Here is a 25,990-nt window from a genome sequence, read left to right on the forward strand (position 1 = left end):
GTTGCCCCCGCGACCCGGCCTCGGATAAGCGGTAGATGATGGATGGATGGATGGAGGTGGTTAGATATTTTTTTTGTAACATACCGATATCGGGTAACTTCTGATCTTCGATTTTGGACAGCTGTGACACTTTTTTAGCCACTGTGTGAATGTCTAATGTTGCTCAACGTGGAAGGCTAAGGGAGTTTGTGTGAATGCTCAAACTCGTGGAAAGTTAGATGGCAAGACACCACAGCAATACAACACAGCAACTTTATGGTTGAACATTTAGTCTGATCAATAACATACCAAAACACACATACTGTAGTAAAACAAATAAGCCTTCTGTCATCTGAAGCAGAAGAGATGAGTAGACAGTTTAAAAGTTCCACAACATTAAGCATCAACCTGCCCATTTAACTGAAAGTGGTCAGATGGGAATTAATCTGATTTTCTATCCACTTTGATGACAATCATGTTTTTCTACTGCAGTTACTAATACCTGATGCGATAAATCCATTCTAATCCGCCCAATAGAGGCATCAACAATTATGACACAACAATTATGACACACTTCTAATCTGGTCTGTGGTGATGGAGAGGTTTTAAGGTCATCTCATCCCTCCACTAAAAAGAGGAAGGAGGGATGCGGGTCAGAATAACCACTTTATTACAAATTGGGCCACAAGACAACCAAAGCGTATGTGACCAATAACAATACATAATGCAGTGAAACTCCTCTACAACGAAACCTACATGGGCGAAAATATCCAGCGTGAAAAAATATCTTCATGCATTAACACCTTCTCCTACAACAAAAAAAAACCTCTATTGCGTTATACGAAAACTTATTCTCTGCTCTTGCCTCGCGACGAGATTCACAACAACGAAGTCTAATGCAACAGCGACCTCTACTGCTTCGTAAGGAAACGACAACAGCAACCACCACACTGGTTTACACATGTGCAGTAGTCCAGGAAGTATTTGTTATTGTTAGTTTCAGATGCAGCAAGAATGTTGCATTGCTAAAATGTCTACAAAATGGACCTTTGGATGTCAAGCAGCTAAGACGAGAAGAGCTCTGACACTGGAAGAGAGGGTAAAAGTGATTAAAATGAAAGACGGAGGAAGAAAAATAAAATACATTAGCCAAGAAATTGATGTCAGTGAAAGTGAATGCTTATCGTAAATTTCTCTTCCCTTCTTTCCCTTTTTTTCTTTCTACACTGACTATATGAAGTGTCAAATAAGTGTGTGCTCATACTTATGCACTATTGGAATAAAAATAAAGAGTACAGGTACGTTTGTGTGTGCGTGTACCAATACGTTTGTGTGTGTGTGTGTGTGTGTGCGCGTGTGTGTGTGTGTGTGTTTACATCTGAAATCAAATTTGCTACGGTGAAAAGTCCCCTGTTGTGAAAAATTTCGTGCCCCAAACATGATTTCGACCTCCTAAGCTCTATCAACCACTTGGGTTCCATCACCATTGACGAAGTCTTCCATTTAATGCTGCCCGTCCATTAGCAATCTGAAGCTGCCCTTGTTTTCTTGAATTGTGCTTTTGGGTTAGTACTGGTATCTTGACAGCCATGCGATGACCCAGCTCCCATCCTATCACTATGGTTCCTGACTGCTTATCTTCAAAATCGTATTTTACAACAGTTTTAAACGGATATTGTCTTAGTTAAATGTTGATTCATCCATTCTACAGACCCCAGGCCACATTTTCCAAGCACCGGATCCTTTTTGATGCTGTAAAGTCATATTCAAGCTACACTACTGAGACTGCATCTCCAGAGTCTCAGTGAGGCTTTACTCTTAAAAGCTGCATTATCAGTGTTTCCACAGTGACACATAGAATGTTCGTGGTTGCTTAGCAACAGTTGCTGTGTGATACTGCTGGAGGTGGGAGTGGTGCTGAGGTTTTGATCACTGTTGGAGTGGTGGATCATCATAGCAAGTCATTATTCATCAGGAATTCATTTTATTGTTTTTTTTTGTTTTTGTTTTTGTTTTGTTTAGTTTTTTTGTCAATACGCGTCTTTGCCAAATGTCACTCTCCATTTGCTTCTCCCTGTGAAGCCAACTTAAAAGGTTTTGGTCTCATGCCGCATTTCAACGGTGTCCAATGTTGGGCTTGATTTAAAAATAAACATCAGCTCCCAGAGCACAGTGGGTTCAGGCATGCTGCTCTTTATGTGCTGCACCGAAAAATGTATTATTTATGGGAAGTGATGCTGCCACTCTGTTATTTTAAGACTGTAAGTAATGTAACTTTTTATTTCTTTTGGGCTTGAGTGTGTTCATAAAGAGGCGGCCCGGTAGTCCAGTGGTTAGCACGTCGGCTTCACAGTGCAGAGGTACCGGGTTCGATTCCAGCTCCGGCCTCCCTGTGTGGAGTTTGCATGTTCTCCCCGGGCCTGCGTGGGTTTTCTCCGGGTGCTCCGGTTTCCTCCCACATTCCAAAAACATGTGTGGCAGGCTGATTGAACACTCTAAATTGTCCCTAGGTATGAGTGTGAGTGCGAATGGTTGTTCGTTTCTGTGTGCCCTGCGATTGGCTGGCAACTGATTCAGGGTGTCCCCCGCCTACTGCCCGAAGACAGCTGGGATAGGCTCCAGCACCCCCCGCGACCCTAGTGAGGATCAAGCGGCTCGGAAGATGAATGAATGAATGAATGTGTTCATAAAGATCTGTGAAGGTAGATTGAGGTGTTGTGTTAATATTGAGTAAATGATGAGCCAAATTTCAAATGAGCACTGCCGGCCACACACTACAACGGAACCCCTCCCAATCTAACTTAGTAACAACTAAGTTACAATGACGTTTATGTCATAAAAGTGTTCATTAAAAGCAAAATCGGCAAATGAAAAATTAATTACCGTAAATGAAATTGGTACTTTGAAATGTGAATATTATGGGTGTGAAAACGTAAACCAGGTACGGTGAAAAGAGGTTCGACTGTACTGCCCGAAGACAGCTGGGATAGGCTGCAGCATGCCCGCAACCCTCTTGAGGATAAGTGGGTTAGAAAATGGATGGATGAACCGTAAAAGGAGTCAGTGATTGTGTTGTGGTTCTTTCACATGACTTCTCTGAAGGCAGCGTGGGTTCAGTTGCCACTCAGTTTTGGTGTGAACCTGAGTGTGAATCTTTGTCTCCCTCTTTGTGTGCACTGCGGTTGACTTGTGATCAGTCCAGGGTGCAATAGGTCAGCTGGGATAGGCTCCAACCCCACCGTGGCCTTGAACAGGATATGCGGGATAGAAAATGAATTAATGAATCGACTGTAAGGGGAGCCTGGGGAAAAAGGGCCTTATTTTGTAACTACATCAAGTATTCTGAATCATGTGCCTTTTCCTGGCTGGTAACACAATAAAACAGACATTGAATTCAACTTTTCAGTATGAACATAAAACTGCATGTTACCACAACGCATGTAGTACAACTTAAATAAAACATGAGGGAATTTTTTAAATGAATTATTCACTAATGGCACTAAAATAAAAGGTCAAGCATAGAATCATTTATTTTAATGAGCTCGGGTCAGCTCCGTGGCCACGCAAGCAGAACTGGGGTTCGGGAAAATAAGGTCTTACTCAGAGGACATGAACATAACGAAAGCTTATAGCTTTGAACCGCTTTTCCTTATGGGGTTCGCAGGCGTGCTGGAGCAGTAGGGAAGTAGGCCGGGTACACCCTGAATAGGTTGCCAGTCAATCACAGGGCACACACAGGCAAACAACAACCTTTCATGCTCACAATCACACATAAGAATATTCTAGAGTGATCAATTAAACTACCATGCATGTTTATGGAATGTGGGAGGAAACGGGAGTACCCAGACAAAACCCACACAAAGACGGTGAGAACATTCAAACTCCAATCAGGAAGGCTGGAGCTGGAATCGAACCATGCACCTTTGCACTGTGAGGTGAATGTCACCACACACCCTTGCACGTGACAGTTGTGTATGCATTGATGCATTACATAGTGATGTAACGTGGACTACCAGTGATTTGAACAATGCCAGCCTGGATTGCATTTTGAGGCTCCATATACAATATGTCGCATTGTATGACTTTTTCATTAGTCCACAAAAAGATGGTGGCAGTCACCGAAGACGCGCATTGCGACAGAAATAGGACACAGCCAGCGTCTCGCTGGTCCATTCAAGTGAATGTTCGTACATTTTTATAACAACATCTTTTCCCGAAAATTCCCAATGGTCAACGCATCGTTGGTCTTAACCGAAGTGCTGAACCGCATGGACAAAGCAAATGCATGCAAACAACCTACTGACGTCAAGCAATGAAAGATTGATGCTGCTCTGAGCTGTGAATCACGCATGTACCTGCTAATGTGTAGTGTACACACACACACACACGCACACACACATACACTTGGGATATGGGATGCAAACTGACAAGGACAGTACATGAATAAGAACAGAATGTCATTCTAAAGACATGATCTCCACCGTTTTAGCCCATATGCACAGACGTGGGAAATATAAGCCATCATGGCTCAAAGCGGTGGAGTGAATGAGAAAGGGCCGAGGATCAAAGATGTGACCATTTTCCAACCAAAGATGAGCTGCGACAGATAACAAGCTGTGCGAAATCCCCTCAGTGAGTCTGCCTTGCACTGCCTATGACAGCTATAGGCTAAACAACCCGTATGAAAACACTTCTGAAATGATCACTATGGCTATACAGTAGTTACAATCACTTTCTAACACAAAAGAGATGGACAGAGGGAGAGGGAAAAATGTGCAGTGTTCATGACACTTCACTAAAGCTAGCACGAACTGTGTATGCATACAACTTCATTCATAATGCGACCCAAATATTGTAATAATGTTGTCTGAAATTTCTCCCTTTTCCCCAGTCATGAAAACGACCACATTCATCTTCCACCCTTTACTTATTTTCTCTCCAAAGGCCAACACAAACATGGCAAGCTGTAAATTTCAATGCACCATTGCCATGACAACAACCCGAGGTGGACGCACACCGCCGATGCAATAGCGCTGTGTATAGAGCCTGATATTCACTCATTCGTAACTGAAATTCAATGTATGTTCCATTGGGCACTGTCATGGCTTGGTAAATAAACAAATGATGCTGCACAAGACACAAAAACATTGTCTCAACAGAAAAAGAAGTTTAATGCATTGAATCTGTTACCATCCTTGAACACTTTCAAGTCCTTCGAGTCAGAATGAAATACAGTGAACCCTCGTTATCGCAGAGGTTACATTCCAAAAAGAACCTGCGGTAGATTAAATCCATGAAGTAGTCAGTTTTCCATCCATCATCCGATCCGCTTATCCTCACAAGGGTCGCGGGCATGCTGCGGGCAGGAGGCAGGGGACACCCTGAACCGGTTGCCAGCCAATCGCAGGGCACATAGAGACGAACAACCATCCGCGCTCACACTCATACATGCGGATAATTTGGAGTGTTCAATCAGCCTGCCATGCATGTTTTTGGAATGTGGGAGGAAACCGGAGTACCCGGAGAAAATCCACGCAACCCTGGGGAGAACATGAAAACCCCACACATGGAGGCCGGTGGTGGAATTGAACTGCACTGCACTCTGCACTGTGAGGTCGACGCGCTAACCACTAGACCACCGGGCCGCCTGTCGTCAGTTTTATTTTTTACAATTATAACATTCAATAATGTACTGTAGAATTTTTAAAACATTAAAAATAAACATCTTCCAAATAATTATGCGATATATATTTTAGAAAATACTGTAAAAGAATACTTTTACGGGGTTGGACACATTTTGACTCACGTGTATTTCACAGTTCATCTGACTTTGGAGCATTTTTTTCTGCTGAAGGCAGTGTTCCCCCCGAGAGAAGAACATTCATTCATTCATTCATCTTCCGAGCCGCTTGATCCTCATTAGGGTCGCGGGGGGTGCTGGAGCCTATCCCAGCTGTCTTCGGGCAGTAGGCAGGGGACACCCTGAATTGATGCCAGCCTATCGCAGGGCACACAGAAACGAACAACCATTCACACTCACACTAACACCTAGGGACAATTTAGAGTGTTCAACCAGCCTGCCACGCATGTTTTTGGAATGTGGGAGGTAACCGGAGCACCCGGAGAAAACCCATGCAGGCCCGGGGAGAACATGCAAACTCCACACAGGGAGGCCGGAGCTGGAATCGAACCCGGTACCTCTGCACTGTGAAGCCGACGTGCTAACCACTAGATCACCGGGTCGCCTGTCGTCAGTTTTATTTTTTACAATTATAACATTCAATAATGTACTGTAGAATTTTTAAAACATTAAAAATAAACATCTTCCAAATAATTATGAGATATATATTTTAGAAAATACTGTAAAATAATACTTTTACGGGGTTGGACACATTTTGACTCACGTGTATTTCACAGTTCATCTGACTTTGGAGCATTTTTTTCTGCTGAAGGCGGTGTTCCCCCCGAGAGAAGGTAATTTTTGGGATGTGCCGTATTTTCCGGACTAAAAGGCGCACTGGATTATGAGGCGCACCTTCAATGAATGACCTATTTTGTAATTTTTGTCACTTTTGTCACAATTTTTGACCCACTGAATTATAAGACGCAATCTACAAGGCATCCACTAGATGGAGCTACGCTCCTTCTGTTCGACTCGCGAGGCGTTCATGACCGCCTCTGAAAAATGTAAATAACAATTACTTCAATGAAACTACGAAAAGAACGTATCAAAACAGAAAATCAAGTGAGGAAAATCACAAGATAAATTCTATAGCCCCCCCTACAGAATTTATTTTGTCATTACCTTGAGTGTAGCTCCAACAAAATGATCAAATGTCATTAAAATGTAGGAGACTGGACTGTCTCAGAAGTGTTAGTGTACTGTATTCACAAACGAGGAAATCACAAAATACATTCTATAGGGGGGCTATAGACTTTGTCACATCCTGGCTCGATTACTGCAATGCCCTTTACTTTGGAGTCAGCCAGTCCTCCATTAAGCGCCTTCAGCTGGTCCAGAATGCCACTGCTCGCCTCTTGACTGGTACTCGTAAGAGGGAGCACATAACTCATACTCTGGCATCCCTTCACTGGCTCCCCATTCATTTTAGAGTTATTTTCAAGATCCTCCTCTTTTTTTTCAAATCTCTGAATAATCTCGCGCCACCTTACCTCTCTGAGCTCATCCGCCGCTACACACCTGCCCGGCGCCTCAGGTCTGTGGACCAGACTTTGTTAGAAGTACCAAGAACTAAACTGAGGCTCAGAGGGGATCGAGCCTTTTCTGTTGCTGGTCCCTCTCTCTGGAATGACCTACCACTGAACATTCGGCAAGCCTCGCTGCCCATCTTCAAAGCCCTCCTCAAAACTCACTTGTATTCTTTGGCATTCGACTCAGCATGACTTAGATTTGTTCTTGGTTTTACTGTTTGGTGCTTTCTACCCCCTTTATTACCGATTTGTCTTACTGTTTATTGTGCATGTTAAATTGCTCCATGTACAGCACTTTGTATACAGCGATGGCTGTTTGAAAGTGCTCTATAAATAGTGTTGACTTGACTTGCTATATTTTGTGATTTCCTCGCTTGATTTCTGTTTTGAGGCATTATTTTCAACTTTCGCAGTTTCTTTGAAGGAATCGTTAAATTACGTTTCTCTGAGGCGGTCTATGAATGCCTCTTGAGTCGAACGGAAGAAGAGAAGGTACGGAGACGGACAAAGATGTACCTGTATTTGTTGAGACTGTGAAAACCATTAATAAAGTGTGCGTTAAAAAAAAAACAACAACAACACCACAGCTCTCCTTTTTTCGGAGCTGCAACAAAAAATTGATAAAGCAGCAACACAGTTCACTGAAACAACAGCAAGTTATAACATTGTAAGCATGTCTACACCAAGGAACCATGTTGAAGTCGAAATATTACCGTAATGACCATACACAAGGCGCACCAGATTTTAAGGCACGCCGTGAGCTTTTAAGAAAATGCAAGACTTTTCGGTGCACTTTATAGTGCGGAAAAAATTATCGTCACTCAAAGTTTGTTTCATCTGCAATTCACCAATGGCACTGACAAAGAATGAGAACATGGAGTGCCAGGAGAAGCATTTTAAAACGGTACACGCATATACGATAGTTTCTTCACACAACACGCTGCAAAAGTGTGTCCCATGCCTCCGCGTCAAGTCTCTGCCTGGGTGCACACGTGTGTGTGTGTGCGTGTGTTTATGCGTGTACGTGGACTAACGGGTCGTCATCAGGCGCCGACAGGTATGGCAGCCTCGGTCACACGCTCCCTAGTATTATCCCTGTTTTTGTCATTTTCGTTTGTTTTTGGCGACCCTGAGCGACTTACTTACACGAGGGAAAAGTTGCTGCGCATTGGGAAGTTTACGCTCGGTCTTTTTTCACCAGCACACGAAAATCCACAAGGTTTTTCGGAGCTAATCGCGAGCGGAGCGGCTGCGCTGTACGGAGCATGGAAACGCCGCCAGAGTAGGGGGAAGCGAGCCGGCGTGCTCGTCAAGCTCCGGCAGCGCGGATTTCGAACCCCGCTCCCATCGATCCATCTTGCTAATCTACGATCTCTGCCAAACAAGATGGATGAACTTCTTCTCCTCACAAAGACCAACAAAACATTTGCACGTTCTGCTGCGCTCTGCTTCACTGAAACCTGGCTCAGTGACCGCCATCCAGATCCCGCGCTACATCTACCCGGCTTCCGCCTTCTCCGAGCCGACCGTGACACGGAGCTATCAGGGTAATCGAAAGGTGGTGGGATTTGCTTCTATATCAACGAAGAATGGTGCACTGATGTCACGAAGCTCGACGCACACTGCAGCCCGGACCTGGAGTCGCTGTCTTTAAACTGCAAGGCATTCTACTCGCCACGTGAGTTCACCTCCTTTTTACTAGTCGGTGTTTACATTGCGCCACAAGCTAACGCTAACACGGCGATACAAACGCTAGCCGAACAAGTAAACAAACTCGAACTAAAATACCCAGAGTCACCCCTGATCATTTTGGGCGATTTTAATAGAGCACATCTTAACCGTGAAATTCCCAGATATAAGCAGCACATCGACTGTTTCACCAGAGAAGGACATTCGAGACCACTGCTATACAACAATCAAAAATGCATACCGATTGGTCGCCCGTGCAGCATTGGGTCTTTCTGACCACAATTTAATCCACCTAATACCTATATACAGACAGAAACTCAAATGTGTTAAACCGGTTGTTAAGACTGTGAAAAAATGGACAGAAGAAGCAAAGCTTGCTCTACAAGAATGCTGAGACTGCACTGATTGGGGCGTCTTTGAAACTTCAACGGGCACACTGGATGAATACACAGACACTGTAACATCATACATCAGTTTCTGTGAGGACATGTGTGTACCAACTAGCTCCTTCCGCTCCTTCAACAATAACAAGCCATGGTTTACTCCCAAACTCAGGCAACTCAGAAAAGAGAAAGAGGCCGCATTTAGAAGTGGAGATCGGGTATTGTACAAACATGCCCGAAACCAATTGACAAAGGAAATTAACATCGCAAAGAGAAGCTATGCAGAGAGGCTGAAAAACCAGTTCTCTGCTAACGACTCTGCATCTGTATGGAATGGCCTGAAAGCAATCACTAACTATAGAATGCCATCCCCCCAAACAGTGAACAATAAGGGTCTTGCTAATGAACTAAACATGTTTTTCTGCCGATTTGAAAAGGACACCGCCATTTCCCACACACACCCACCTCTACCAGAAACCACTCTACCTACCCCCCCACCCTCTTTTTCTCCACTACAGATCCACGAACAGGACGTTAGACGGCTCTTCAAGCAGCAAAAGATCAAGAAAGATCCGGGGCCCGACAAAGTGTCCCCCTCCTGCCTGAAAGTCTGCGCTGACCAGCTGGCTCCGGTCTTCACACAAATCTTCAACAGATCCCTGGAGCTGTGTGAGGTCCCATCCTGCTTCAAACAGTCTACCATCATCCCAGTTCCCAAGAAATCGGCAACATCGGAACCGAACGACTATAGGCCTGTCGCCCTGACGTCTGTGGTCATGAAGTCCTTTGAACGCCTTGCGCTGAACCACCTAAAGAACGTCACTGGACCCCTGCTGGACCCTCTCCAGTTTGCCTACCGGGCAAACAGGTCTGTGGAAGACGCAGTCAACATAGGTCTGCACTACATCCTCCAGCACCTCGACAGCACAAGGACCTACGCAAGGATTCTGTATGTGGATTTCAGCTCTGCGTTCAACACCATCATCCCGGAACTCCTCACCCCCAAACTACTCCACCTCGGTGTGTCCCCTACGATCTGACAGTGGATCCTCAGCTTCCTGACGGGACGGACACAACAGGTGAGACTGGGAGCAACAACATCATCAATACGCACCAGCAGCACTGGAGCCCCACAGGGATGTGTCCTCTCGCCACTGCTCTTCTCTCTCTACACAAACGATTGCACCTCAACAGATCCAGCTGTCAAACTCTTAAAGTTCGCAGACGACACCACGGTCATCGGTCTCATCAAAGACGGCGACGAGTCTGCGTACCGCCAACAAGTGGAGCAGCTGGAGCTCTGGTGCAGCCGACACAACCTCGGGCTGAACACGCTCAAGACTGTAGAGATGATCGTGGACTTCAGGAAAGATTCTTCTCCACAGTTGCCCCTCACACTATCCAACTGCCCTGTGTCAAACGTCGAGACCTTCAAGTTCCTGGGAATCACAGTCTCCCAGGACATGAAGTGGGAAGTCAACACCATCTCCATCCTGAAAAGGGCCTGGCAGCGGATGTACTTCCTCAGGCTGCTGAGGAAGCATGGCCTGCCACAGGAGGTGCTACGACAGTTCTACACGGCAGTCATCGAATCAATCCTGTGTTCTTCCATCACGGTTTGGTTTGGGGCCGCCACAAAAAAGGACAAAATCCGACTTCAACGGACAGTTATGACGGCAGAAAAAATCGTTGGCACCGCCCTACCCACTCTTGAGGACTTGCACACTGCAAGAATCAAGACAAGGGCACGGAAAATCCTCCTGGATCCCCCGCACCCTGCCCACCACTTTTTTCAGCCACTCCCCTCAGCCAGACGCTACAGATCCATGCGCACCAAATCCAGTAGACACTTAAACAGCTTCTTCCCTCTAGCCATTAACTCCTTAAACAGTCACTGACGTAGTCACTCTTCTTGCACCACAAAATGGTATGACAAAACTACTGGTTACTCTAAAATGGTTCAATGATTTTGTTGTTTACGATGATACTAGTGCAGCGTGTTATACCGGAGACAAATTCCTTGTGTGTTCTACATACTTGGCCAATAAAGATGATTCTGATTCTGATTCTGATCACAGGAGGGTTGTTGCTTGTTAAGGCGATCTTCGGTCAAAAAAGTTTGGGCATCCCTGCTGTGCAATGTGCAGAGCCTGTTGACATTGGTCTACAGTCCCTTAGCCAATTAGGATGGCTACAGACACAATGCACTGAAAAAAAAGTACAAAAAAACCTGCATAATAAAATCTCTGAAACAGCAAAGCCAAGAAAGGTGAGCTGAGTTATAGTGTGGGTTCAGTGTAGAAAAAAATAAAACCAAATATTTAGAGTTGTGCATGAATAGAGAAGTTAATTGACCATTAAAGACGAAAGCCGAATCAGCCTTTTTGCATAATAGTTAAAACAGCTCATATTGTCTCATGTATTGGCACGTGTTTTGGGTGGTGAAACTTATGCCTCCGGGGCGGCCCGGTAGTCCAGTGGTTAGCACGTTGGCTTCACAGTGCAGAGGTACCTGGTTCGATTCCAGCTCCGGCCTCCCTGTGTGGAGTTTGCATGTTCTCCCCGGGCCTGCGTGGGTTTTCTCTGGGTGCTCCGGTTTCCTCCCACATTCCAAAAACATGCGTGGCAGGCTGATTGAACACTCTAAATTGTCCCTAGGTGTGAGTGTGAGCATGGATGGTTGTTCGTCTCTGTGTGCCCTGCGATTGGCTGGCAACTGATTCAGGGTGTCCCCCGCCTACTGCCCGAAGACGGCTGGGATAGGCTCCAGCACCCCCGCGACCCAAGTGAGGATCAAGCGGTTCAGAAGATGAATGAATGAATGAACTTATGCCTCCGTATGTGTGATGTAGTGTTGCAGAATGAATCAGGTAAAACGGAGAGCTAGCAACAAACTTTTTAATGATACAAAAAAGGATGACTATTGGGTGTAACCATGCCAGAACCGGGGCGTAGTTTCTGGTGTCATTTCTGCTTTCCATCTCCCCCACCCTCCAATGCCCTCTCTCTCGTTAACGGCCATACCACAGGGAACGGCAGAACTTGAGACCTATCTGCAAGGTTTACTAGAGTATGTACATAGGGAGTACACGCCATGTGTGAATAGGGATGGGAACCGAAGCTGCGGTACTAAACTGATCTTGGGGAAGAATTAAAAAAAAATGTAAGCTCCACTCTTAACCATTCTCTTCACGGTCTTGGAGAAATTACTCAAATTAATCAGCAATTTCGGCTATATGAACGTTATTTTACACCTTCTGCCTCCTTGTCGTTTCCAACTAACAAAAAAACAATATGTTCGTGTAAAATGCATGTTCACAATCGGAGGCGACCCGTGCCACTTCACTGCTGTGCATGTTATTTTGATGGGTGGAATCAGTACAGTATTTGCTTAACGGTGGCAGTGACTCTGCCGTCTCAGCCCCATCTACTTGGGCTTCAAAGTCACATCGTCACCGCGCTTGGGCGCAGGGGCAGTGAGGTCAAAACATACGCATCGCTAGCTGGCCTTGTTTACATTGGGTTAGCTCTGTTGTAACGAACGTAGCAGCATGACTAATTGGTTTACACTCAATGAAATTATTATAGTAACGTAAAAGTTTAGTCATTCTTTGTATGATTGCAGATACCCATTCCTGTGTGTGAACGCATGCTAAGTTCAAATGAGCATTAAACTGAGCTGTTAAGCTGTCAGTCTATATAACCTAGCAAGACAGTGTATCTTTGTTTACCAGCTGCTGGTCTCTCATGCCAACAAGTGAGACAAATACAAAAATACCCTTATTAGCTTAGCGCTCGCTAGCAGCTGGTGTGACACAAGCGGACAGATTTAAATTGGTCCAAAAGAGAATCCTGGGTTCTTCTGTTCGCCACTATATAGTGATCCTTGAAGTTAAAGTAAAATATTCCTCTTTGTAGGTTAATGTGGCTTCATTAGTGCGTCAGTGTACACTTTGAAATGTAGGGCACATTTCACAAAAATACTTAATGTGATGCAAATTTGCCTTTCATGGCAGCAGAGTGGTGAAAGCAAAGCAAGCATGTTGTGGCTGATGACTGATTTCATTTCTGACAGAGGGACAGTCGTGTCTGGAAGCTCGTGTGCCACACAGGTTACAACGGGTACTGTAATGTCTTAACGCCATATATGTCATGTTAGGTTATGGTAATATATTGTAGCATCTACTATGGATCACGGAGGCACTAGTCAGGGAACTCATGTTTATGAAAAACCAAAACACAACTACTGTAGGGCCGTCTGACGCCGAAACACAACAGCACACATGCTCTCTCTCTCTTGCCCCCTCCCTCTCTCTCACTCCCACACTCGTGAACAGATTGACACATTCAAAAACTCAGAAAGAGGAGCACTCATAATTAGAGAACATGACAGAGTTGCTACAAACCCCCCAATGGCAACACACAACAAAACACACATACCCAAGTTCGTATTACAATGTAGTACGTCAGCGTCCTTTCTACTCTTGAAGGATTTGTTTTATCATTTCGAGTACACACCTCATTTTAATTTTGTAGGTGAATTCAATACTATTAAATTACATAGATTTGTGAAGCACAACAAAATGTTTTTGATAATTGTTTATTAAACGAAAAGAAAATGAATCATGATTGAGAAAACGTTAATTAAAAGTTGAATGGACATTCATCTTAAATGCCTTTGTTTTTAATATTTACACATATCTTAAAGAATTAGAGCTAGAAGCTGATGATGGTTATTCTGTGGATGAGCAGCTTGCTGGAGTGATATATTGTGACGTACGTAGAATAATCTCGACTATGACTGGTGACTAGTCAAACGAGCACAATCGCTTTTGTAGCAAATCCACAACATGTTTACCCACACTAGAAGCCAGCCAAACCTCATTGCTAGCTTGCTTGTTGTGGCGTAAAAAGTACAGAGGTTGCCTCGAGTGCCTTCGTCCTGCCCACAGGTGATGTAAGCGCATTAAGCCAATGTTAACATGCGTGCATCCAACCCAGCAAAGCCTTTTGGGACAGTCTCCATGGTTTGGCAAAACTCAGTTTTGCAAGTGAGTGTGTTTTAATGAGAGCCATAATATGCTCATTTTGAATCGCAAACTGTGATGCAAAACTGTTCATTTTGAGCCTTGATGGTTAACCATACTTAAAATTAAGCATTCTGTCATTATTGACGGAAAGTCCGCTAGTCCTTCACTGAGGAATGCCCGTTTTGCTGACGATTGATGGAAAAAAAATAATGAAGCACTGACAGTGGTGGATTTTCATCCGTCAGTGTAATCAGCACAACAAACATTTTAGGAGTTAAAACAGCTACAGGCAGCCACAAACATGACTCCCACCGTACTTTTACAGTTCAATAGACTGGCAAATAAGTGTTTAAGTATGTGTGCTCATAGGGCAGGTGCTATCTGATGTAGATTTACCATTTTAATGAAATTGGATTTTTCATCTGTTGGAGTTTCTTTTTGTGGAGAGGCAGGGGGATGGATTGACGATAGACAGACTGGTGGACTGGTGAAATTTACTGACGGAAGCAATAACAGAAGCGCAGTTAAAATAACAATGACGGACTGACCGACCGACCGACAGTTACAGTTTGGTTCGGCGGAAAATAATGACGTATTGACGATGACGTATGGGTGCCCAGGCCGCTGACGGATGACAAGTGTCAAAGGTCTGTAAATTGCCCACCTCTGCTCATAATTACCCGAGGATGTGACTTAAGATAGAAGGAGACGCATAAGCTGTGAAAAGAGGTCAATGGGAAAAATATGAGAACCAAGAAGTCGAGTGTAAAAATTATCAAGAGCAAGAGCTCCACGCACACAAAAACTGACGCTCCATTTAGCAGCATCACAAACTAAACCAATTTCCATGGCAGGGCCGCTTATAAGAGACACGGTAATTATGAAGTTATAAGAATGCTTAAAATAGACATGCAGCTTGTCCTCTGATTGGCTGCTCTTCCAGTGATATAAATTGTAAATGAGGTACATGCTGGAATACTTGCTGGTTGCAGTCGATTGCAGGAACCAAAGAGACCATTCATGTCGACAATGTTGGATAACTTCAACGTATTCAATTAAACTTCAAATCATGGAAAGAACATGCAAATTCTACACAGGAGGGCCTCAGCCAAGATTCTAAAACAAACCCTCCCAACCACTATTCCAAGGTGCTACCCATGATGATTTGGGGGTTGGGGGGGGGGGGGGGGGTGTATACCGTAAGCTTTTGGTTGTTGTACTGAATACAGCAGTGGTTCTTAACCTTCTTGGGGGTACCGAACCCAACCAGTTAATATGCACATTAGCCGAACCCTTTGTTAGTGAAAATTTTATATATATTTTTGTCAATTTCAAGATATTAAAAAAAAAAAAAACCTCTATTGTAAACAGAAAAAAGAAAATCAATTTCATGGGATAACTATACTTTTTTTTTTAATTGAACGACATACTATCATGACAGTCACACATTGACTACGAAGCGAAATAAATCTCCCACAGCACCGATTGGACAAGCAATGTAATGTGATCATCTGCAGCCAGTGATGGCGTGTCATAACAAATTAACATATTGAGTCGGGTGTGTCTTACCCTCCATTGCAGAGGCTCCGTCGAACCCCTTAGACCGATTACTCGAACCTCTAGGGTTCGATCAAACCCAGGTTAAGAACCACTGGAATACAGTGTATCTCACTCATCTTCAAGTTTCTGGCACATGCCTAAGGTTTTGTCCATGCATCCATCCAATGTATTGCTTATAATTATTAGAGTTGCAAGTGTGCCTGAACATATTCAAGCTATCGGCGGCGGAGAAGTCAACTACACCCCAGACCTCGTTTTTAGGGGTAGCACATGAAATGTAATGGGGGAGCCCAATTACTTTTATTACCCTACAAACAACTGCGTCCATGCGTGCGTCCCTCGTCTGCAACAGTGGAGTGAGAGAAGCACTAGTTTACTAATTAATTCTGGCGCTCGAAAGGAGCCCTCACAATTTACAACGTCACTCGATGCGCTGAAAACATTATTGTTGTGTCGTCACGTGGTGGAAAACAACATTGTTGTGCTTGCGTGCGTCATTGCGATTAATGCTACGTGTGCTCGGCTTGCACAATCCTCTCGTTTTGAGCCTCTTTTTTCTTTTCTCAGTCTAGCGAGGATAGCCCATTTTCCACTCAAAATCTCTCCATGTGCTACATTTTTCAATCAGGAAAATTATAATGGCTTGCATTTTCAATTTGATCAATCTGTTTTGGAGAAATAACTAAATAGCTAACTACTTTCAAAACGTTTCTGCCCTTTCAAGTATGATGTTACTCAACATGTGTTCATCTCAGTCACGATTGTTACAACGCAAACAACATAGTGAAGAGATACGACAGGACCATAACTACCTTGGCCACTGGCGATGCAGAAGTAGAGAATTGACGGTACAAACATGTAAGAATGAGCTTGGTGATCTACATATGAACATTAATATTACACTGGTTTGGGGTACGCCTTGAAAGGTGTACTGTCTATGTACAGTACGTTGTTCAAAGAGGGTTCCAGCTGATTCAGGATGTCAAGTTTAACTTCCAGGATTTCAAAAATTACAATTAAAAATATTATTTTTGTTTTGTATGACATTGGTGGGGGGCGGGGTGCTGGGGGGTCAGTCAATATTTGGCATTTCCTCATTTGGGTCAACAATGAGCTGGAGCTTCTCCAGCTGACTTTGAACAAAAGGCGGAATACACCTCAAACTGCCGACCCTTCATCGGGCCCATGTAGACAAACAAATCAGTGCAGGTTCAATTCCAGCGCCGGCCTCCCTGTGTGGAGTTTGCATGTTCTCCCCGGGCCTGCGTGGGTTATCTCCGGTTTCCTCCCACATTTCAAAAACATGCATGGCAGGCTGATTGAACACTCTAAATTGTCACGAGGTGTGGGTGTGAGCATTGATGGTTGTTCGTCTCTGTGTGCCCTGCGATTGGCTGGCAACTGGGTGTCCCTCGCCTAGTGCCCAAAGACGGCTGAGATAGGCTCCAGCACCCCCCGCGACCCTTGTGAGGATTAAGCGGATCAGAAAATGGATGGATACAAAATGAATGTGAGAACTCCACAAAAGGGATTCTACTCGAATGTCAGAAATGCAACACACACGTGATAACCACAAGTTAATCTTTTTATTTCAATCTGTACAAAGATGCATAAGAATTAATTCAGGTTTTCCCACAATGCTTTATAAATCTGGTGGGCTGCTAGGCTTTTTTTTGCCCGCCGCCAGGCTCAGGTGTGATGGGCAATTTGGGGTGCGCAGGCATCCTTTCAAGACGTGGCAACTAAAAGGAGTTAAAGGCGGTACACCTTCAGAGACTTCAGAACCAGCTGAAGTCTCCTCGACTTTAAAACCCCTGTTTATTCCAAATATTGAGGCCCGGGGTAAAAAATGTTCACAAGTGCGCTTCAGGCAGCCGCCAGAGCGCTTGGACACCGGACTGTTATGATGACAAACGAGCCGTGCATTTTCCGATTCAACTCTACTTTTACCTTCGCTCTTGGATACTTCTAACCATGTGGACTTAATTGACATGGATGACAGTGCAAATTAAGAAGATGAAGCAACTTTTTACTGCACTTTCAATATCCCGGATGAGAAAATGCGACCCGAGGCACCTGCGTGGATTGTTGTCAGGTCGGGCTAGCGCCATAGTTGACGGAGGCAACGGAATCAAAAGCGGTGCAGCTGAGAAGGGCCAATCACAGGGGGCACGTAGACCAACGACCAAAGGAACTAAGGCCCCACACCGAAAAAGTCCACATTTGGAATGACACAATCTGTTGGCATTTTCACAGATGTTGTCAACAAAAAGAAAAAGATCAACTAACTTGAATAACGTTGAGTCTGTTAGAAAAAACACAATTTGTCATTTGATCAAAATGTGGGTGACCATTAATGCAAAGCAACCATTCACCAGGAAGAATACAATATCGGTGGACGCTAAAATCAAAACATTTTATCATTCATTCAGTCATCTTCCGAGCCGCTTGATCCTCACTCGCGGGGGGAGGGGGGTGCTGGAGCCTATGCCAGCTGTCTTCAGGCAATAGGCCGGGGACACCCCCAATCGGTTGCCAGCCAATCGCAGGTCACATAGAGACAAACAACTATGCGGGCCCACACTCACACCTAGTAACAATTTTGAGTGTTCAATCAGCCTGCAATGCATGTTTTTGGAATGTGGGAGGAAACCCGAACACCCGGAGAAAACCCACGCAGGCCCGGGGAGAACAAGCAAACTCCACACAGGGAGGCCGGAGCTGGAAGCGAACCCGGGACCTCTGCACTATGAAGCCGATGTGCTAACCAATGGACTACCGGGCCGCCTAACATCTCATCAACAATGACAAAAGTATGTTTTATCCTGGGTTGATAAAACAAAGCCAGAAAAACAAACAGTGCTTCCACTTTGAACTGTTATGATAAATAGGGCAGCATCATGAGTTGATCTGGTGACAGTAAGCTAAACTAATGGCAAACCAAAACAAATAACATATTTTTTGCAGGTTGCTCACAGGCAACTCTCGTATTAGTGTCACCAGCCAGCAAATCAATTTCAAAAGCAGACAGTGGCATTTCCAAGCTTATTTGAATTGCCGTTACTGTGTTTCTGAAGCAACGGTAATGTGGTGAAAAACATGAGGGGGTGTCTAATAATTGTATTCTATTGCGTTAAAAGGATCTTTTCGGGGGTTATATAGGGGAGGTTACAAGTTGATTTTCCATAATGCAGCTAGCATCAGAACGCCAGCAGTAATGTCACAAAATAACGCTGACAAGGTTCAAAACATAACAAATCCTACAACTTAGTTAACTCGAGAGTTTTTTTCATCGGTTGATGAACTACTGTCTCAATAAAAAAAAAGTGCCATAAGTTAACATAGGGCATGATCTAGTGTAAACAAACCATATGTATAGCCAGCCGAATGGAAAAAAAAGGTCTTATATGTCTATGTATTACTTTGCTGACACTATTATTCCAAAACACTTGAAGATTGAACTCAACATCCTGATTTATCAACAAGAAAAAAAAAAAACCAAGCGATGCCAAATTTATTACAAGTTTGATTTTGTTGAATGCAAACAACTCACCACCCATTCCACCTGACTAACATTACATAAATCCTATTCGCAAACCAATTGCACTGTCAATAGAGCGAAAAAGAGTTGCAGCAGCTCTTACCTCGATGAGGAAGTCCCCCGTCCGGAGGCCCGCCTGCCATGCCACGCCCCCCTCGTCCACCGACTCCAGATACTGCAAAGCAGGGAAGGCCGGGGTGGGCGTGAACTCCTCAATGGGCGTATCCGCTTTGCAGGAACAGCGACAAAAAAGGGAAATGACAAAATGACCACTTGCACAATCTGATGATTTTGGTTAATTTGTTGCTGATGGACGTTGGTATATTCCAGTACTGGTCTACAAACTACAACCACAATAACACACAAGCACTTGTATTTTGAAAAGAATGAGGTAAAAACCCATCATTTCAAATTCCAATCGAGTAAACAGCAGCATTGGAGGAGGAGGTTTCGAAAATAAAGCACAGCCTTAGACAAAAGTTACCTTGAAATGTGTGGTGAATCAAAGCCAAGTCATTGAGAAATCTTTACACTGATGAATTGCCGAGTGCTGTAGAAAAAGTAGTCCACTGAAAGTGCAATTATGTGTATGGAGGAGCACAACCCCTCCCCCCATGAATTGTGCACTACCCAAAACAAAATGATTTGTTTATCAGCGATTCTCTTTGACTTTGTCATTAATTGGGCTTGAACTGACTTTGTGTTGCTTTCTTTCCCCACACACACATGGTTGCAACTGTTGCTTGCTCACGGGGAGGTTACAAAATATTGTGGGCGGAATGGCGACATGTGACACTTCCTATAAGTCATCCCACTGGAAGAGCGATAGCCTAGAAGTATGTGCGAGTATTGCGTGATAGGGATGAGCATGTTTAGGTGTCTGCGATTGGCTGGCAATTGCTTTAGGGTGTCCCCCGCCTACTGCCCGAAGACGGCTGGGATAGGCTCCAGCACCCCCGCGGCCCTGGTGAGGATTAAGCGGTTCGGAAAATGGATGGATGGATGTTTAGGTGTCCGGCTGTGAGGGTGACAGTGAGATACGGACAAAGCAGTAAGAAAGGATGGGAGACGAGCAGGGAGCAACGAACGGCAGAATATTAGGGAGCAAAAGAGGATGTAAGCCTATGTGACAGCTCGAGCATGAGTGTTAGTCCGTGTGGTTTTTTATGTGCATTCCCCCCATTGCAGGATAAGCTTGGCTGGGTCAGTTCCCCAGGGTGGTGGCAGTGTGTGTCAGAAAGACTAGAACATTCCTATTGTTTTTCAAGCCAAACCTCTCCTCTTCGCCCATCTCTACCTCCCCCCACTCCCTTTCTTTTTGTTTCTTAAAGATGGGAGCACGGAACACGAATTGTATCTCTTGACGTAGCCGCAGCATAGACCCATCGCTCCACACGCAGTAGCCAGCGAAACACAACGTGGATTATGACATGGTGAGAATTGTCATAGAAAACGACGCAGCGGTCCAAACTGTCTATTTTTAGAGTCAATCTCAAGGCTTGGCGAAATATCAAACAGCCTGGCGAGGACACTCACATCACAGACACTTCATGCTGTTTTCAAGAAAGGTGCCGATGGGATCTGCAAGGTGCATCAAAAACCACAACTGGAAAGACGGATTTGTGGAATGTTGTGTCTGCCATGAATGGTGGTGAAATGTGAAAAAAGAACATGAGGGGAACATCTTCAATTGCATCCACCAAAAAAAATGTAAAGAAAAGAAAAGAAAAAACGAAGAAAAAAAGAAAAACCTCTGTATGCATGCTGGATAGCAAATAAAGTTGCTTCCAAACCCAAAATGGTGAACTAACCCACCGAAGCACTATTCTTCTAAATGGGATGAGTCAATCTCCCACAAAATATTACACATCTCACATCATCATGAGTGAATTTGGAACTCCGACTGTTTTCATGAGTGACTGACTTGTGGGAAAGGCAGAAAATAATTTCAAATTCAAAAAAGTGTGAGAATTACCTTTTGCTCCTCGCAGGACGAAGCCAAATCCTTCATTCTCCTTCTTCTGGAGTACGACCGTCTTCTCGTCCACCACGCAGTCACTGTGGAGAAGATGCCGAGCAGAGCGGCCGTTAGCACAGCCCATCATTCGCAGCATGGCCACGGACGCCCTGGCCGAGTGGAGGTTCATGCTGGAGGAGAGCGAGTCCGGCCGGGGCAGGGCTACCCCGACCCCACCCCACCCCAGCGGGCTCTGCGTATATCACACGGTATGACAGTGGCCCCGGCAGCCTGGCGACAGCATCTCCAGGAAAGAGGCGACCCCCACCCAAAAAAAAAAAAAAAGACGACGTAATTCCCTTCTTTGCCACCACCTTCTTCGTCTTCTTCCTCCGCCGGCGCTCCCGGGGAGCCTCCTGAGCGCAGTAGCGGGCTTGACGCCGCGGTTACCCCCGCCGCTGCTGCCGCTGCTGTTGCTGCTTCCTCTGCCGAAGCTCCGGCCAGCGATGTCCGTCCGCGCGCTCCAAAGGAGGCGACATCGGGCTGGGCGGAAGCGCCTCACGGCCCGAGAACAAGACTGGGCTCGGGAAAGCGGAATCTCATCGTTATGAAAACTCGATGAGGATGGGGCGCTATCGTGATGAGGTGTGAGCCACTTCCGAGACCAGCTGTTACGGCGTGCGTGCGCGCGTGCGCCGTGCGAGGACGCGTGGCCCTCATTTGCTACTGCCTGTGTTGAACTCACCGACTTATCGGTTAATTGATTCCAATAAATCATGAGGCGTGATGGCTGTCAGTTCAATTCCCTGTCCTTTGTTATGCCTTTGCAGTTTCACTAATTACTCCCAATAACAACTTCTGCTGTCGAACAGAACCGATTTTTGCCGAGTCGAAAATGTGCCACCTGTAAGATTATGTTAAATTATTAATTATTTTCATTTGATATTTGAGCATTATATTCTTTTATGTTATAGTTATCAAAATTATATACTGTTTAATAATTGTTGAAACATTATTATGTTCTCTTGCGTCCGATTAGCTGAAGAGAAGCAGCAAGTGTTTTGGTGACTGAAAGGGGGTTGGTTGTGTTCTCGTTTATCCGTTCGGAGGTGCAGGCGTTCTTTTTTTCTTTCTCCTTTTTAATAAACTGCATTAAAGGATTCCATATCTCCATCTGTCATTCGTAAAGAAGAGCCATTCACTGAAGAACAACGAACCCCTCAACGAACTATAACCAAAAAATCGACAAAAAAAAAAGAAGAATCAATTAGTCTACTTTTTGCCAAATTGAATAAACTGTGGCTCCTTGGTTGAACGTCAATGGAACATAAATTGACACATTTAATTAGTTCCAATAAAGCAGGGGTGTCAAACTAATTTTTGTCGCTGGCCACATTGTAGTTACGATTTGCCTTGGCGGGCTGTTCTGAATTTTGGGAACCATATAAATATTTAATCACCTATACATATTACATATACAACACACAACAAATTTATTAACAACTAGTTTTAGAATCAGAAGTAAAAAATAATGACTGTTATTGTGGATTACATATGACAATTAGAAAGTTTTAGTTCAGACTTCAGCGAGCATCATGGAACTTGACATGTTTGATTTCCTTTCGCGGGCCACATTAAATGATGTGGCGGGCCAGATCTGGCCCCCGGGCCTTGAATTTGACACCTGTGCCATAAAGAGTCCATTTACAAAACAAATCATTTAGAAAAAAATAAGGTTTCAATGAAGTGAATGGAAACAATGATTTTTTTCAGAGTGAAGTTAAAAATTAATATAGTACAATACAGATATAAGTTAAAAACACAGTTTATTGCTGACTAATTAAATATGTTCGTGTATTTCTGGTTTTGTAATCATCAGGGAGCATTCTTTGCCCATTTATTCATAACAGCAGTCTTAGCTTTGTCAAAACAGTTACTCCTTTAAACATTGGCTGCTTTTATTGCCTCTTTATTCTTGGCAAAAAGGAGGATGGTATTTTATGCTTAACCAAACTCCAAAGCGAACATGAGCATCTCATTTTCATGTTACGCTCCTTCCTAAATTTCTTTCAATAGAAAATTCATTTAGTTTCCGAATAGATTAACGAGCATTTTCAGTTTCTTTGGATGTATATTGAGGGCAAATTTAGAGCAAAGAACATAGATCAGTGGTGTCAAACATAGATTTCAACATAGACAAATGTTCTTGTGCTTCTTTAGACCATAACAAAGGAAAGCATCCACTGTATTTTTCTTGAAGTCATCCAACTGGTGCAATAGTCCTACTACCTGACGTTACATCTTGAAGTTGTGTAAGGGATTAGACAAACACAATATTATCATGTTTTAAAGTTTAAATTTTGTCGCATGTTTGATTGACCTCGAACACATGTGTTCACACATCTTGCACACAATGGAGCACAAAGAATCAGGGGTCAAATTAGGGGTGTTCACACGGCACACATTTGCTCCGGCGCTGCACCAATGTATTTTGCGATATATTTTGCACCGCAGCAAATTGTGTGGAGCGTTCACACATACAAAGCCGCTGAACGTATCAGCACCGGCACAGCGTCGGTGCAGCCCCACTTGCGTTCACACGGCAGTTTCTGCAGCGGAGCAAAACGACAGAAGACAAATGAGCTGTCGTGTTGGTCCTCTTTAAAACGGATACCCAACTCAAGCGACTACTGGACAGACACGTCCTTCTCCTTCTCGGTTTCCGTGCCTTCTGCTCGAGAGTGACCACCCCTGAAAACGTAAATCAACGATGACTTCGATGACACTCAGAAAAGCAAATACGTAATGCGCCAAACAGAAAATCAAGAGAGGAAATCACAAAATAAATTATATGGGCGGCGGGGGGTTGTGAACACGCAACAAAGGAACAAACTACACAAACAACACCGAAACAGTTCAGTCTCCCACAAAAGGAAAGATGTTACCAGCCAAGTCTTGAGTCGTTATTAAAAAAAAACACATGATGGAAGTCCGACAGACCACCAAAGCAATGCATTTTTGCCGTACGTACGCTTCATAAGCATTTGCTCTGGAGCAAATTTAACCCAGTTGCGTTCACACGTGCAAATTTACATCGGTGCTGCTTCGGAAACGAGCATTTGCTCCGGAGCAAATTTTTAAACCACCTCCCTGAAGTGGATCAAATTTGGTCCGGTGTAAGCCTTTTTCCGGGGCTACGCCGGAGCTAATTTGCACGTGTGAACGCTATACTGGGGTAGCCCCGGCGTAGCACCGGACCAAATCTTGCCGTGTGAACACCTCTTTTGAAGTGAAGGGACCCACAAGCGCATGGTACCTGACCACATCAGAATCAGAATCATCTTTATTGGCCAAGTATGTACAACACACAAGGAATTTGTCTCCGGTATAACACGCTGCACTAGTAACATTTCAGAAAGGAAGATTTATCTCTCCCGAGTAAACACATTATTAACTGACAAATTGGAAAGGAAGATTTAACTTTGGGCGAAAGGGAGTACTCAGTACGCTCTAACATGAGAAAGGGTCCCTAGCCAGGTTACGGATGTATTCGTTCGTGGAAAGGCAACTCATTAAAATGTATGTTTCTGTTGGTTTATGGAAGTGGACGCTGGTACCAGGGGAATGCCTTGGCCTTCAGGGTTCCACTGAGGGGGCGACCCATTGGGGCCGTCCAGGGGCGGTGTATGTAAATGAAGATGGGAGTGTTTTTCTGATGTATTACTTGTAATTTGCAAACACAATCAATAAAAAAGCCGGCAGAGGCTGCAGAGATCGGGTGTCAGTTGAGGAGCGTACACGGAGTGGCTTCATAGAAAACAGCGCCTCCTGCCGGCAGTGAAAGTCGATCTGTTCCTGCGCTCAAACCTTTGTTCAACTGCCTGAGCGAAAATCTCTGACAAATTGTTGTCTTCTTTTGAAAAAATCTTATCACTTCTCATTGTCATCATGGTCAATGTGATGTGATGAAGAAAAGCAGCACAAGAACCAGTTGTGAAAGAGTGTCCACTTACTATAATTTGTCTTATATCGGATGCAAGGATTACACTGAAGACACACATGGGCCATGCCAGAGAGAAATACTAAACAGAGCTCAAGAGAGCTCAATAGAGAGAAAGAGAGAGCTCAAGAGAGAGAGAGAGAGAGAGAGAGAGAGTGGTGCAATCCTAGCAACTGTTCCCTTAGCAACACGATCTGTCTGGAGAGGAAGGCGGCCCGCACTGTTGGTACACTGTAGGTTATCTGACTGCATTCCCTTACACACATATGTGCACACACGCATGCACGCACGCACACACACACACGCACACACACACACACACACACACACACACACACACACACACACACACACGCACACACACACGCACACACACATGCACGCACGCACGCACACACACACGCACACACACACAAACACACACACACACACAGACACACGCACACACACACACGCCTTCATCCACCCAAATCTGACAGCTTCGCTAGGTCAGTGCACTGCAGCGTGTAACACAAACCTGACAATTTAGCCACAATGTAATCTTTTTCAACAAGTGATGGCAGGGGCTGCGGTGGGCGTTAAAGGAATGGGACTCTGAATGAGGACATGCTGGACGACACACTGTGAGGATGAAGTGCA

General features: G+C 44.5%; 1 protein-coding gene across 4 annotated transcripts in view; it reads right to left on the reverse strand.

The window, feature by feature from the left end:
• The window catches only part of LOC127599696 (SH3 and multiple ankyrin repeat domains protein 2-like), a 195,654-nt gene that overhangs the window by 49,101 nt on the left and 120,563 nt on the right, over positions 1-25,990 (reverse strand). For all 4 annotated transcript variants that reach the window (XM_052063834.1, XM_052063832.1, XM_052063831.1 and 1 more), the window contains 2 exons: positions 21,370-21,452; positions 19,498-19,622 (listed from right to left, as the gene is read on the reverse strand). In XM_052063834.1, the coding sequence (XP_051919794.1) occupies positions 19,498-19,622; positions 21,370-21,452 (208 nt within the window). The remainder of the gene's footprint in view (positions 1-19,497; positions 19,623-21,369; positions 21,453-25,990) is intronic.

This window comes from Hippocampus zosterae, chromosome 4 (assembly GCF_025434085.1).
Source record: "Hippocampus zosterae strain Florida chromosome 4, ASM2543408v3, whole genome shotgun sequence".
NCBI lineage: Eukaryota > Metazoa > Chordata > Actinopteri > Syngnathiformes > Syngnathidae > Hippocampus > Hippocampus zosterae.